The sequence below is a fragment of the Diabrotica virgifera genome, chromosome 4 (genome assembly GCF_917563875.1).
Source record: "Diabrotica virgifera virgifera chromosome 4, PGI_DIABVI_V3a".
Classification (NCBI taxonomy): domain Eukaryota; kingdom Metazoa; phylum Arthropoda; class Insecta; order Coleoptera; family Chrysomelidae; genus Diabrotica; species Diabrotica virgifera.
The window spans coordinates 49,425,563-49,439,825 of NC_065446.1; the positions used below are offsets into that span (position 1 = coordinate 49,425,563).

Sequence of the window (14,263 nt, forward strand, 5' to 3'; positions counted from 1 at the left end):
ATATGTCAAAAAGTTATTTACCGGATAGGTCAGTTGTTCATTTACTGTCCCTCCAGAAACTCTGGATGGATTCTGAAAAAACCACGGGATACCATTTTTACTTCAGTGGGACTGCATTTTTTTTCCAAATAGAATGGCTTAAGAAATGAAACCTTCCGCCATTATGGAACCAAGTTCGTCGACCGAATCCTAGCACACTTCACAGCCAAGTAACGGAAAACGGAAGATCGCTTTGTCAAATTTTCAGAGCGATCAGAACGTCAACGACCACGGAACACGAATTAAATTCACCAACAGAGGCGTAGAATGTTCCGTATAGGATGTGACGTCACGTAAATATTTAATTACGACAAAATTAGAGGATTTAATTGCGCGATCACGAGAAAATAATTTAAAAAAATAATTAAAGCGCTAAAAATGATATAACGGGTGGACCGTTACAATCCCCTCCTACTCGGGAAAAAAATTTTTTTAAACAAAATTTTTTTTTCTTACTTTAAAATATTAACAACTAAATTTACAATAGTCTAACAATCCACGTTGATTCGCAAGCTTACCACTAAGCATAAACTAATGGTCAAGGAAAAATAAATCAATACATGACTCAAACTCATACTAAAATGTTACTATGTATGTTACTCTCTGCTACCAAATATTAACACATTATTGCTTAAAAGTCAAACAAAACTAAATATTGCACTAAAATTCATAATAATGCTAAGTGTCGAATTGAGCACTAAAACCAAAATTGAACTATCCATGGACATCAGATTTATAAAGGGTATATCCAAGGACGGAACAACCAGGAAAAGGTGTGAGCCAATTCGCACAATATCAAAAGTAAATGTACCAAAGTGAATAAAAAAATCAGTAACTAAAATAAGTAGAGAATTGAACGCTTAATCCAAAATTGAACTAACAATGGACACCAGATTCATAATAGTATATTCAGAGAAGAACAATCAGGAAGATTTATGGAACAATTCTCACCAATGCCAAATAATACCAATAATAAACATACCAAAGGAATCCAAAACTCAATAACCAAAATAAATGTGGAATCGGACACTTAATCCAAAGTCGGACTATCAGTGGACACCAGATTCATAAAAGGCATATCCAAAGAAGAACGACCAGGAAGATTTATGGACCAATTCACACCAATACTAAACCACATAAACAGATCAGGTCTACGTACACCCACATCCGGTAATACGAACCTATCCAACCAGATACACAAAATAAATGAAGAATCGGACACTTATCCAGAATCGGACTATCAATGGACACCAGATTTATATAAGAGCATATCCAAAGAAGAACGATCAGGCAAATTTATGGACCAATTCTTACTAATACTAAATATACTAAATTATTGGATCCAATGGTAACTAATACTGAACAAAATAAATAAATTAGGTCTACATACACCCTCATCCGGTAATATGAACCTATCCAAACTAAGTAATCCAAAATAAGTCAGTACAAATATTGCTAACAGACTAAATAACAGAGAGGTAACCAAACTAAATCAAAAGTAAGATAAATACCTAAAGTGTATTGACTAAAATATTATAGAAACTTCATAACTTATTCATGCTGGTATTCACTAACTATAGCATGTTGCTACAACAGATGTATGAGAATAACCAGACTCAGATAAAGTACCAATAATGTAAGAATAAGTAAGAAAGACAACTGAATGAATGGTGAACTTACAAGTTCTATGGCACTATGATAAATAATAGGAAGAAAAAAAATATGATAAGTGATAGGAAAAAATGTTGAGAACAAGCAACCAATTTTAATTAAAACTGCAAATTCATGCGTTCTCACATACGTGGAATTATTCAGGAAAGGTTCCAGAATCTGAATAACGAAACTAATGCCTAAGGAAAGAAGTGGGAATATAGGTCTGAAGAACAACTCATTTGTCTAAACACTCCAAATACTGAGTTAACGAACCTACTGTGTACATATAGGGATGGCCTAAGCATTGATTTATAAACAAGTGCGCAAGATATTTATCCATGTTTATCCATCAACTATCAAAGTACGAACATACTATGAAGTAAAAGACCTAATATGAATTAATACTTCCCTATCTAATGGTAAAAATGTAACTGGAATAATTGGACTAATTACAGAAGAATGGTTAGGAAATGTGGCCAACATTTCCTGACCAGAAATATTATGACGAAAAAAAAACATCTGCGTACTCAGCCATGAAAGACATAGATCACGAAGTCAATCGAACAGCAGTGATCAGTTGCTGAGCAACAACCTCGAACCCACGCACTCACAAATCAGAGTATCAACAGAGTAATGACAAACTAGTCCAAAAGAAGAAATCAATACATACATCATCCATACATACCTACAGTAGGAAAAATGAAAGAATACCCATGAACGAACATATAAAACACGCTGTATTTTTCTGTCACCGTGTCATACAAAAAATTGGCCAGCGCAAGTACATGTAATAATTATTATTACATGTACTTGCGCTGGGCAATTTTCTTGTGACACGGTGACAGGAAAATACAGCGTGTTTTATATGTTCGTTCATGGGTATTCTTTCATTTTACCGACTGTACATCATTCATACATACATACATTATCCATACCTACATACATCATCCATACATACATACATTATGCATACAACCACATACCATGCATACATTCAGACTTAGAGACTTAAGAATCCGTACATACCTCAAACTTCCAAACTAATTCCAGAATCAAAGTGTGTAGGATATAAGGATATAAATTATTATAAAGTGTTTAAGATATTGGAGACAAATGTTAATAGAGTAACCCAATAACAAATTATAAACCACAACATCTTTCCACTATGGCAAATCCAAGAACAAGATATAGAAATAATATAAAAAAAATAGTAAGTAATCAAATATTCAAAATATAACACATAAACTGAGATATAGTAGTGTACATTATGATAAGTTCCATAGTTCCATACAAAATATCAATATTAAACCAACGTACTTGTCTGAGCTTACATATTGAAAAGTGCACCATTAATAATGCAACAAAATGATAAGCTCGTAAACCAGAGTACTACATAATAATTAAATTAATAAATAATAAATTAAAAGTCATCGACAACAAAGCCAAAAGATGAAATCGAGTAATGTAGGTACCTGCACTACCTGATGATTAAAAACATTAGATTAAAATATAACAATAAAATTGAGCTAAAGGCAAACCAAAGAAGAGATTGGCTCAACCACTGTTAAGTCAATCTTCTTCTGAGTATTGTTCTAAAACTTAATAGACAAATAAGGACGATTATCAATGCTTCTTAGCTAACAAAAAATTTATATTTAAATCTCAACCCAAAGCATCTGATTTATATAAGCATTATATTATGGTACCCACCTTGATATAATATTATTATCAACATTAACAAACTAGAAGATGAGATGGATAATGGAACTACTTTACTATACAATAATGATTATGTTAACACTACCAATTAAAGAGAAAAAAATTGGATGACCATCTGTAATCATCCGAACCATGCGAATTCAACGTATCATGTATAGAAGCTAATGTTCTGGACTGATATTGCTTTGTGGTGTGTGCTTGTCTTACCGAACAACCCAAATATCAAAAATAACAAATATAAAATATAATCTAAAGTTTGTAAGACAAATATACATATGGAGAAAATATTAGCGACACACCAACAAATCAAAATGCCAGCAAAATATATAAATAATCAAATCAATAAAGTAAATAAAGTACCTAAATCCTGAAAATAATTTCTAGTTAGGTGTAAAATATAGCCATACTAGAAAAAAAATATATGCATATAGTCAACGATTAATTGTACGTGCAAACATCCTACCATTGGTAGAAGGAATAAAAATTTATACTAATAGAACATAATGTCAGTTATGTATACTCAGTTTAAATACACAAATAAGTTTCCAATAAAAATACAAAATCCAAACTAAGATATGAGCTGTACCACTAAAACTAAAAATGAGGTATCGAAAATAAACTAAACGAAAACAAAGAAAAGCAGTATAAGTCTACCTGTTTAGTATTAATAAAATTTAAGACAAAAATAAATCAGAAGTAACATGTATAGAAAGATATCAAAAAGGTAATAATACAGAAAATTCCAATAAAAGAAAAATGAACTAAAAGAACTACTGTCTTAGAACCATAAACGGTTGGCACCACGCATTGGGCAGCCAGTGTAACAAAAATGAACTTCTGTTGGAGTGATATACTCCAACAGAAGTAATGAAAAAATGAATACTACTTATCACTCAATAGTTGTGTCTATATTGAAAATAGAAATGAAGGGGCTTCAGCGTTGAAGCCGAAGTAATAAAAATTACTACTTTCCAGTAGTACTGAAGAAAGGGGAATTAAAATGGATAGAAGTAGAAGTATGAAGAGACAGAGGCAAACTGAATAGAGTTGGCTAGCAAGAGATGCAAGAGAACAACTTGACACTCAAGGATGGATACGGCTCGTTTGCATGCCTGTCGAAGAACGGTAGCTCTAATTAGATAGTAATGATGACTAAAAGGTGAAATAGTAAAATAAGAATAATGTACTGAAAATGAATGAAGATGAGTAGTTGCTAAAGACGAACAAAATAAATAAAACTAACAAATCATGGGCGCCATGAAAATGATCTTCGATCATTTTCCCAGGTATCTTACACTGCTGTCAAATATTAAATATATTAAATCTGTAATAATGAACATAAAGGAGTAATAAAATAATTGATATACAAAATAAATAAATATTTATTAAAAATAACTACTAGATTTTTGACAATCTCTGAGTTACACAAAACATATACCGTGACTGTAACATGACAAAAGTTATACAGAAGTTATATCTAAGATAACAACATTATTATCTGTTATCTGTTACAAAATTACAGGTATAAGTACCTCTCACTAACATAGAGGGTACAACTCACATGAGTCTTCCACCAAATGGTTATAGTACGCTTGCTACGTACAACTAAATGAAACTAACAAAGATGAAAATACTACAAATAAATAGGCCCAAGCCTCACTAAGAGAAAATACCATAATGAATAAATAAAGTTAAATATACAAATGAATAAAGTTATAGTAATGAAGTAATTAATACCGAAACGATGACCTAAATTAACCGAGAAAATGCAATGAAATAAAGTAACGACGAATTAACCGAACAATCGAAAAAAAGCGAATAACAATAAAATATTTGGGAAACAAGCAAGTAATATTACAAAATAAATATTAAACCAATAATAAAATCCAAAACCTAATTTTCTAGGCTTATTACCTTGTGCAAAATGTAACGTACCATATGATCGTAAATAAGTTTGGGAACCTAATACAATACAAATATGTCATAAAAAAACCAGAGGTAAACTAAATCTGGAAAAAAATTAATTAACATGGTGCATTAAATCAAATGTCTGAAATATAAAAACCAAAGTTACTTAATGCACAACACTAAATGTTCCCAAACGAGATTGCGGTTGCATCCTAGAAAATGAGCATCACGATGATGCGCCTCCATGCCACCCGTAGGCCCAGGTGGCAGGACGAAAATGAGCTGGAATGTCCCCCAAAAAGCTTGTTCCCAAAACCCCAATAGTGACTTGGCTGTGGTCGTGGCTGGAATCGACGCCTTCCAGGTGGTTGAAGGATTTACATGGTAGGTTCTAATATTTCTCCCCAAATGGCTAAAAAACATTCCCAGTTTTAGTTTATTTTTTTCACTCGAGCATGTGTGAATAAAAAACAACAGAAGAAGTAATGAAGAAGAGGTTTTTAGAATGAACAGCAATAAAAAACATCAATTAGCAAGGCTTATCAGATGTAAGAAGATACTGTGTGTGACCTTGATGTAGTATTTAAATACAGAATATGATATTGAGAACAAAAGATTATAGGATAATTATATTGCCAGTGTGATATGAGCATAGCATTATATTTTTTATTCACATATTATGAAATATTGGGTGTGGACTAACTTTAAACTTTACTACCCCAAAAAATTACGACTATGAGAATTTTCTCCGAACACATATTACATACAGTGGAGTGATTAAGAGAAACCAAATTAAGAAAGAATATTTTAAAAGAAAATTTATGTAATATCCCCTAACGTTTATATGTCAAAAAGTTATTTACCGGATAGGTCAGTTGTTCATTTACTGTCCCTCGAGAAACTCTGGATGGATTCTGAAAAAACCACGGGATACCATTTTTACTTCAGTGGGACTGCATTTTTTTTTCCAAATAGAATGGCTTAAGAAATGAAACCTTCCGCCATTATGGAACCAAGTTCGTCGACCGAATCCTAGCACACTTCACAGCCAAGTAACGGAAAACGGAAGATCGCTTTGTCAAATTTTCAGAACGATCAGAACGTGAACGACCACGGAACACGAATTAAATTCACCAACAGAGGCGTAGAATGTTCCGTATAAAATGTGACGTCACGTAAATATTTAATTACGACAAAATTAGAGGATTTAATTGCGCGATCACGAGAAAATAATTAAAAAAAAATAATTAAAGCGCTAAAAATGATATTATAACGGGTGGACCGTTACACCATCTTCAATAAAAAATCTCTAAGAGTTTTCGATATATGAAAAAATATCGATTTTCATTTTGTAACTTCAAAGGGCTGTAACTCTTTTTGGGTGCACTATTGTATATAGGTAAGTGAGGTTGAATCAAACTATTTTTAACCCCAGAATTTGTGGTATAATTTATGACCAATCTTTTCGGGACACCCTGTAGAGTCAATAATCTTTTTAATGTTGTGGACAAAGGATACAAGTGAATTTAAAAACCAGTAGTGACATCTATGGATATTTCATTATCTCCTGAAAATAGTTTGTTTATCATGTGGCAGCCATTGGATATGAGTATGCTTTTATCACTTGGCCTCCAAACAAGTGTTAGTTATATCGCTTGGCAACCAACTCTTTAATACTTGTTAGTAATTGTCTAGTAATTCTAAACTAAATCTATTGTATATACTTATGTAGTAATTTTAGTAATTATATTTTTGAGAAGTTAGTTACATTTTAGACGTGGGTGGAAATTACTGTACAACCAAGCACACTTCATGTTCATAACCAATACTGAGAGTAAACAAACATAAATAGCAGAAATCTTACGTTGATTAATAATATATTAATATATATAAAGGATATCCTGGTACATTGTTTTTCAAGAACAGTGTAAAAACTGAATCTCTTTTCGAAAATTTGAGCATAAAACCGAATCCTCGGGAAAACCTCAAATATTACAAAATAGTCTATTACGTGAAACTAGAAAGCCATTATCAAAACAGGCAAAATATGGTAATTTTGTGCCTCCCATCCATCACAACTTCTACAGAAATTTGCCTTACCAGCAACGGGAAAGACAACAAATCCCAGATGAAGGTACTCAGTTAAGTTTATTTCTAGTGTGTTTCCTAATTTTTACATTTTAAATGGCAATTGTTCACATTTTTTTACAAAAATTGGGTGTTTCGTTAATTAAATTGCATTTAAAAGAATAAAGGTACAAGTACAGTCCAAGTATTTAATTATAAGACAATGGGTGCAAGTACTGTTTCTAATTCTAAAATATCTTAAAAAATGCTAAGTTTTTTTCAATCTGATATAAATATACTATTACATAAAACTTATTAAAGTTAAAAAGACCAGCCAATTACTAACTATTTTGAAAAACAAGCGGTAGAATTTAGGAAAGGTGTTAAACTTCAAATTTGATTTTTTCAAAAGTACCAAAAATGCACTTGTATCCCTTGGCTTCTACAGTCCTTAAATAGTTTTAAAGCACTGGATAGAAATGGTTATTAATTTTTTAAATAAAACACCCTGTAACTCAGTAACGAGCCACATTTTATATTTAAGTGATTTGGGTTAAATCCTAATAGGTATTTTGAGGTGTAGAATCTAAAACTCAGAGATCTCAATGAATCACCCTGTATAAAATCGTGTCGATGATTGTTTTACTAACTTCTCTCTCCTTTCTCTTTTTGCAGAGATCTCGAACGTAATCAGATCCAGAAGATACAAACAAGGCAAGTGAACAACGTAAGGGCAGCACACTTGTAAGTATTTTTGAAAGTACTAATAAATTACATTTACAAGGTTAGTAGTCTGTTCAAATAAAATTACTTTTCTTTCTAACCCTTTTTACCCTATCAGGGTATCGAATCAAATAAACTTACAATACACGTAAATAAAAATGTAATTCGGTACAATTTGGAACAAATTTTATATCAGGTGTCAAGTTTAGGTGAAAACAAAATATATTTTCAAGTATGATCTATATATCGAGATCGTTGTTTAAATAATAAAAAATGTGTCATTTTTGCGCACAATATAGTTTTTAACTGATGCGGCAGTTTGACATTAAGAGGATCGGTACGTATTTTCGGCTGCAATGCTATTCAAATGGGGATTCATTTTTTTCGAATCCTGAGAAAACTAATAAGTATTTTTTAAAAATTTAAACGCAGAATGAAAGATTACGTTATTAGCGAGGGCCGAAAGTCCCTTAGAACTTCTATAATGTTTATTTTAATAAGTTACAGGGGTGAAAACTATGAGAAAATTTAGTGTGATTTTTAGTTTCAAATATATCATTCAAAATAAACTTTTTATTTATTCTAAGGGACTTTCGGCCCTCGGTAATAATTTAGTCTTTCATTCTGCGGTTAAATATTTTCAAAAATATTTATTGGTTTTTTCAGGATTCGAAAAAAATGAACACCATTCCGTGGTAATATTTTCCAAATCTATCTTTGTCTTACAACGCACTCAGCCGAATATAATATTGTCAGCATATATTGTCAGTCAGACACTGACAATCAGTGACAATTTTAAATATTTGACATTGCATCGGGAATATGTTGAGTTATTGATTAAATATTATTGATATATAGTGTATTTGATAAATAATTGATTTAAGACGTGAACTTAATAAAAAGTTATTTATTGTTTATTATTTGTGGAAGATCCAAGCAGAGAATACATCAGGATAATATATTCTGTGATCCAAGTATTTTGTTGTTAAAGATGTTCAAAATTGTAAGCGTTCCATAACAATATACAGGGTGGGGCATTAGTGTGACAAAGTCCAATTACTCGTTTCTCGTAAAAGATACGAAAAAAGTTATTTAGGTAAAAGTTGGAGCACTAATAGGACCATAATTTAAAAATATTTTCAAATATACAGGGGCGTGCGTATTGGCAGGGTGACACAAACTTATGTTTTTTTAAATGGAACACCCTGTATATTTTTACATTTTTGGATTCTCGTTAATGTTTCCTTCCTTAAAATATATGGTTTTGTAATATTATACCAGGTAGTTTAAACGATAATTACGTTCATTTGTTAATTTCGTAGTAACATTTACACCCTGTAGAATTGTAGTGATCCGACATCAAATTTTTATTTTATGTTCAAACGATTTTTAATATAGTCTACTGTTGTTAAACATTAACAGTATAGCGAAATGTTAAATTTTAGTATACAGGGTTGGTCGAAACTCGGAATGAGTATTTTCTGCGTTTTCTTAAATGGAACACCCTGTATTTTTGTATTGTAATGAAATGATATTTTATGGTACTTTTATATTTCTTAATCATTCCCTATACCTAAGTGGTTTAATTTGTAAGTTATTCGTGATTCTTTAAGCCAACCATTAATTGCAACAAAATTTAGGTGAAATATTATTAGGTGGCCGTGAAAATATCCAATCAAAAATAATTGTTGAAAAAAATACATAATAATCTAGCCTGATCCTTAATTTATTAATATTGGATGAGATATCCAAATAAATTCGTAGTTAAGATTAATATTAATAAAAACATACAATATTCTACCTAGTCGGCTGACACTAAATTTCCTTAAAAATTTGATATTATACTATTTTTATAGTTCCAGTTGCTTTGTTACCATTACTAATATGAATTTTTCTAATGAGGAACCGATTAATAAGATTTTTGTGCTAGTGGAGTATAACAAAAATGTGCTACTAGGAATAAGAATTTTTCATCAGAAATTCACTGATAGATGACAACTAAGAAGAGAAACGTTTAAAAATATACTAGAACGGTTTCAATGGACTGGACACTTAGATTATGATAAATCTGATCGAACAAAAACTATTGTAAGTGAAGAAAACAGGAATTAAATCTAATCCTTAGTGTCACTGAGGATCTGCATATTAGTACAACCGTTCTTACAATTTAAGTATCAAGTCTATTGAAACCGTTTTAGTATAATTTTAAAAGTTTCTTTTTTTGGTTTTCGTCTATCAGGGAATTGTTCGTGGTCAATTTTTATTGCAAGTAGCTAATTTTTGTTATACTCTCCTAGCACAAAGCCATTTTAATCAGTTCCTTATTAGAAAAATTAATATTAGTAATGGTAACAAATCAACTGGAACTAAATAAATAGTATAATGTCAAATATTTAAGCAAATTTTGTGTCATAGCCAACTAGGGAGAATTTTGTATGTTTGATTAATATTTTAGGCACCAACAACCTTAACTACGAATTTATTTAGATATCTCATCCAATATTAATAAATTAAGGATCAGGCTAGATTATTATGTATCTTTTTTTCCAAAAATTATTTTTGATTGGATATTTTCACGGCCACCTAATAAAATTTCACGTAATTTTTGTTGCAATTAATGTTCGGCTTAAAGAACCACGAATAACTTACAAATTAAAGCACTTAGGTATAGGGAAAGCTTAAGAAATAAAAAAGTACCATAAAATATCATTTTACTACAATACTAAAATACAGGGTGTTCCATTTAAGAAAACGCAGAAAATACTCATTCCGAGTTTCGACCAACCCTGTATATTAAAATTTAACATTTCGCTATACTGTTAATGTTTAACAATAGTAGACTATATTCAAAATCGCTTGAACATAAAATAAAAATTTGATGTCAAATCACTACAACTTTACAGGGTGTAAATGTTGCTACGAAATTAACAAAAAAACGTAATTATCTTTTAAACTACCTCGTATAATATTACAAAACCATATATTTAAAGAAAGGAAACATTGAGGATAATCCAAAAATGTAAAAATATATAGGGTGTTCCATTTAAAAAAACAAAAGTTTGGGTCACCCTGTCAATACGCACGCCCCTGTACATTTGAAAATATTTTTAAATTATGGTCCTATCAGTGCCCCAACTTTTACCTAAAAAGCTTTTTTTCGTATCTCTTACGAAAAACGAGTAATTGGACTTTGTCACACTAATGCCCCACCCTGTATAGTATTAAAAAATCACTTTAACACTTTTCCTCTTTTCTCGATTGATTTTCTCGAATACAAATAAATTATTACAATCACTGAATACATAGATAATGAAAAAATTATCACATTTATTAACTGAATTAATAATTTGCAATTATAAAAATAACAGTTATCCAAAAACATTCAAAACCCATCTCTTTAAATTAATGATGACATTTTCAAGTACAGTATTTCTCATGATCATCTTTCAGTGCGTCACAGTTTTTCGATTTCTTTCTAACGCATTAAATTGTATGTGACAGAAAAACAGGCACGTCGGTGATAACATTTCGTCGGTGACATTTTTATAACATTTCTTCTAGTTATTCTAGTTGTCGATACATGGCGCCATAATAAAAAAATATTTTTTTTTTAATTAGACAATAATATGACAAATATAATCTGTATAATTTATAAGACTATACAAATCAAAGAAAATACCATTTTATAAATGCAAGAAACACATTTGATTTGTTTTTATTCCAAATTGAAAATAAAATGTAATAACTGTCAGATTTAACTAAAATGTCATGTTAGAATAAATGTCATAAATGTGTATTATCACGGACTTACCCTTTTTCCTATCATTTGTTACGCACTGAAAAATGATCATGAAAAGGACAATAGAATGACATTCTAGTAATGTTTACATATCCATACCAGTGTGAATTTTACTACACGTAATTTGCCGTGTAAAGACAGAAAAAGTAGGGATACACGTAAAATATTTGCGAATTATGTACCCATAGCCTTAATAAACGTCGAAGACAGTTGCATCTAAAATAGCTCCAGAAAAAATTAATTTTTTAGTAGTTTAACTTAAATTAATTTTATAGTGGTTTTAATTATCACTGATAAGAAGTCTCGGTCCTATGGGTTGACCAGCCTCGGCTTCTTTTCCGGTGTTTAACTTTTGTGTGAACCGTCTAAAATTTGGCCACGGTTAAACGTACCTAAATATTGACATTCAGTTCCCAGTTTTTGTGACAATTAAAACAATTAAATTACATCGTGAATAAAAACATTTAAATTACATCGTGGGTAAAAACATTTACATATTGCAGTTAAATAGTGATACAAAAGTGAAAATAATCTCCCCAGATGGCGAACTAAATACTGCTGAAGTTATTAGTGTTAGTAATCAAGACATGGATACAGAAACTATCACCACAAATTCTTCTGCTACAAGGGAGGTAAAACTTTTTAATATTAATTGTAATAGTTACGACTTTCAAAATTGTTGTGTTTATGTTGAGAAGACCAATGATCAGAATATTTCCCGTTTGAATCCAATGGTCGTTGCAAATATTTTACATCAAAAATTAAAGATTAATAATATTAAGCAAATTAAAAGTATAGGAAGAAGCCGTGTTAAAGTAATCCTCAAATCTATTTTGGATGCAAATAATTTAGTCAATAATAGTCACTTAAAGGACGATAATTTAAAGGCGTACATTCCAAATCACCTATTGGAAATAAAAGGACTGATATACGATGTTGATAACAAGTATAATATTGACTATTTGAAAAAATATATGAGCTCTAGTTCACCAATTATTGATATTAAAAGAATGCACTGGAAAATAAAAAAGGATGGAAATACAGAATACGTCCCTAGACGTAATTTTATAATTACTTTTGAAGAAAATTCTTTGCCAAACTATGTTGTGATAAATTATGTATTTTTCCAAGTGGAAAAATTGTTGGGTAAAGTGACGAAATGTTATAAATGCCTCAAATATGGACATATTTCTAGACAGTGTAGGTACACAGGAATACTGTATACAATGTGGACAAATTAAAAATGATATACATACATGTGATGAAACAAAAAACATCAAAAAAATATCATGATTAAACATAAAATCTCATATTTGCAGGCTAAAAATTTGAGCGACTCATCATTTTCTGGTCTTATTTTTAATAACAGATTTGAAATATTGTCAAATTCAGACAAAGCAATATATGAAGCTTTACTATAGGTAGCTGAATTTGATTTCGCCCATATTATAATTTTGTCTGACTCCTTAGCAGTATTGAAATCTATTGGTAAATATGGACCCCAAACATCCAAGACTGCCCATACATTTATAGAATTAAACATATTAAACAAATTGTACATTTTATCTGGATTAAAGCACACACAGGATTTGAACATAATGATTATGTCGACTTATTAGCCAAAGAAAGCGTTTCATCAGATACCAGTATTCTACATAAAATAACACTGACTGATAGTATAATCTCTTTCAAGTCAACACTGCATCGGGAGTGGAGCTACCAGTGGAAGCAATACTCTTTCGTGAATCAAAATAGATACTCGCTAATTCAGCCCGATATTCCCAAATTTTCTTGGTACAAGTCTTGTAGAGCTTCTAGAAAGTACATAACTTCTATTATTAGAGTACGATTCGGACACGCGTGTTATCCAAAGCATTTATTTAAAATACACGTTTTGGATAATTATAAATGTGAGCATTGTGAAGAGGAAAGTGATTTAGATCATATATTTTTTGGTTGTTCTAAAAATACCATTTACTTATCTAAATTAATAAATGATTTATTAAAATGTAAAGTAGCAACTCTTAGGAATATACTATATTTATTATCACTTGGCTCTGTAGATGTATACAACTCTTTTATTAACTTTTTAAAAGACGGCAAATTACCATTATAATTCTCTTAAACATTTTTAGTTAATACCTTTGGTAGTTAGTTGTTTTCGCTGTTAAGCTTAGTGTTACTTAATACCTTTTAGTTGTTACCTTTGTTTTAAACCTGTTTTGTATAACTTCTATTCCTTTTGTGTCTGGCAGTATGACGGTCTGACGGTAAGTCTAAGCCAAAAAAAAACTGATGCGGCATTTCGTGATCCTATGAAGGTTTTTACGATTTTTTCCTGCAAAGTTGAAGAGA

General features: G+C 30.7%; 1 protein-coding gene across 1 annotated transcript in view; it reads left to right on the forward strand.

The window, feature by feature from the left end:
* LOC114327466 (uncharacterized) overlaps positions 1-14,263 on the forward strand; it is a 713,641-nt gene that overhangs the window by 385,301 nt on the left and 314,077 nt on the right. The window contains exon 7 of the mRNA XM_050649213.1: positions 8,062-8,130. Coding sequence (XP_050505170.1) covers positions 8,062-8,130 — 69 coding nt within the window. The remainder of the gene's footprint in view (positions 1-8,061; positions 8,131-14,263) is intronic.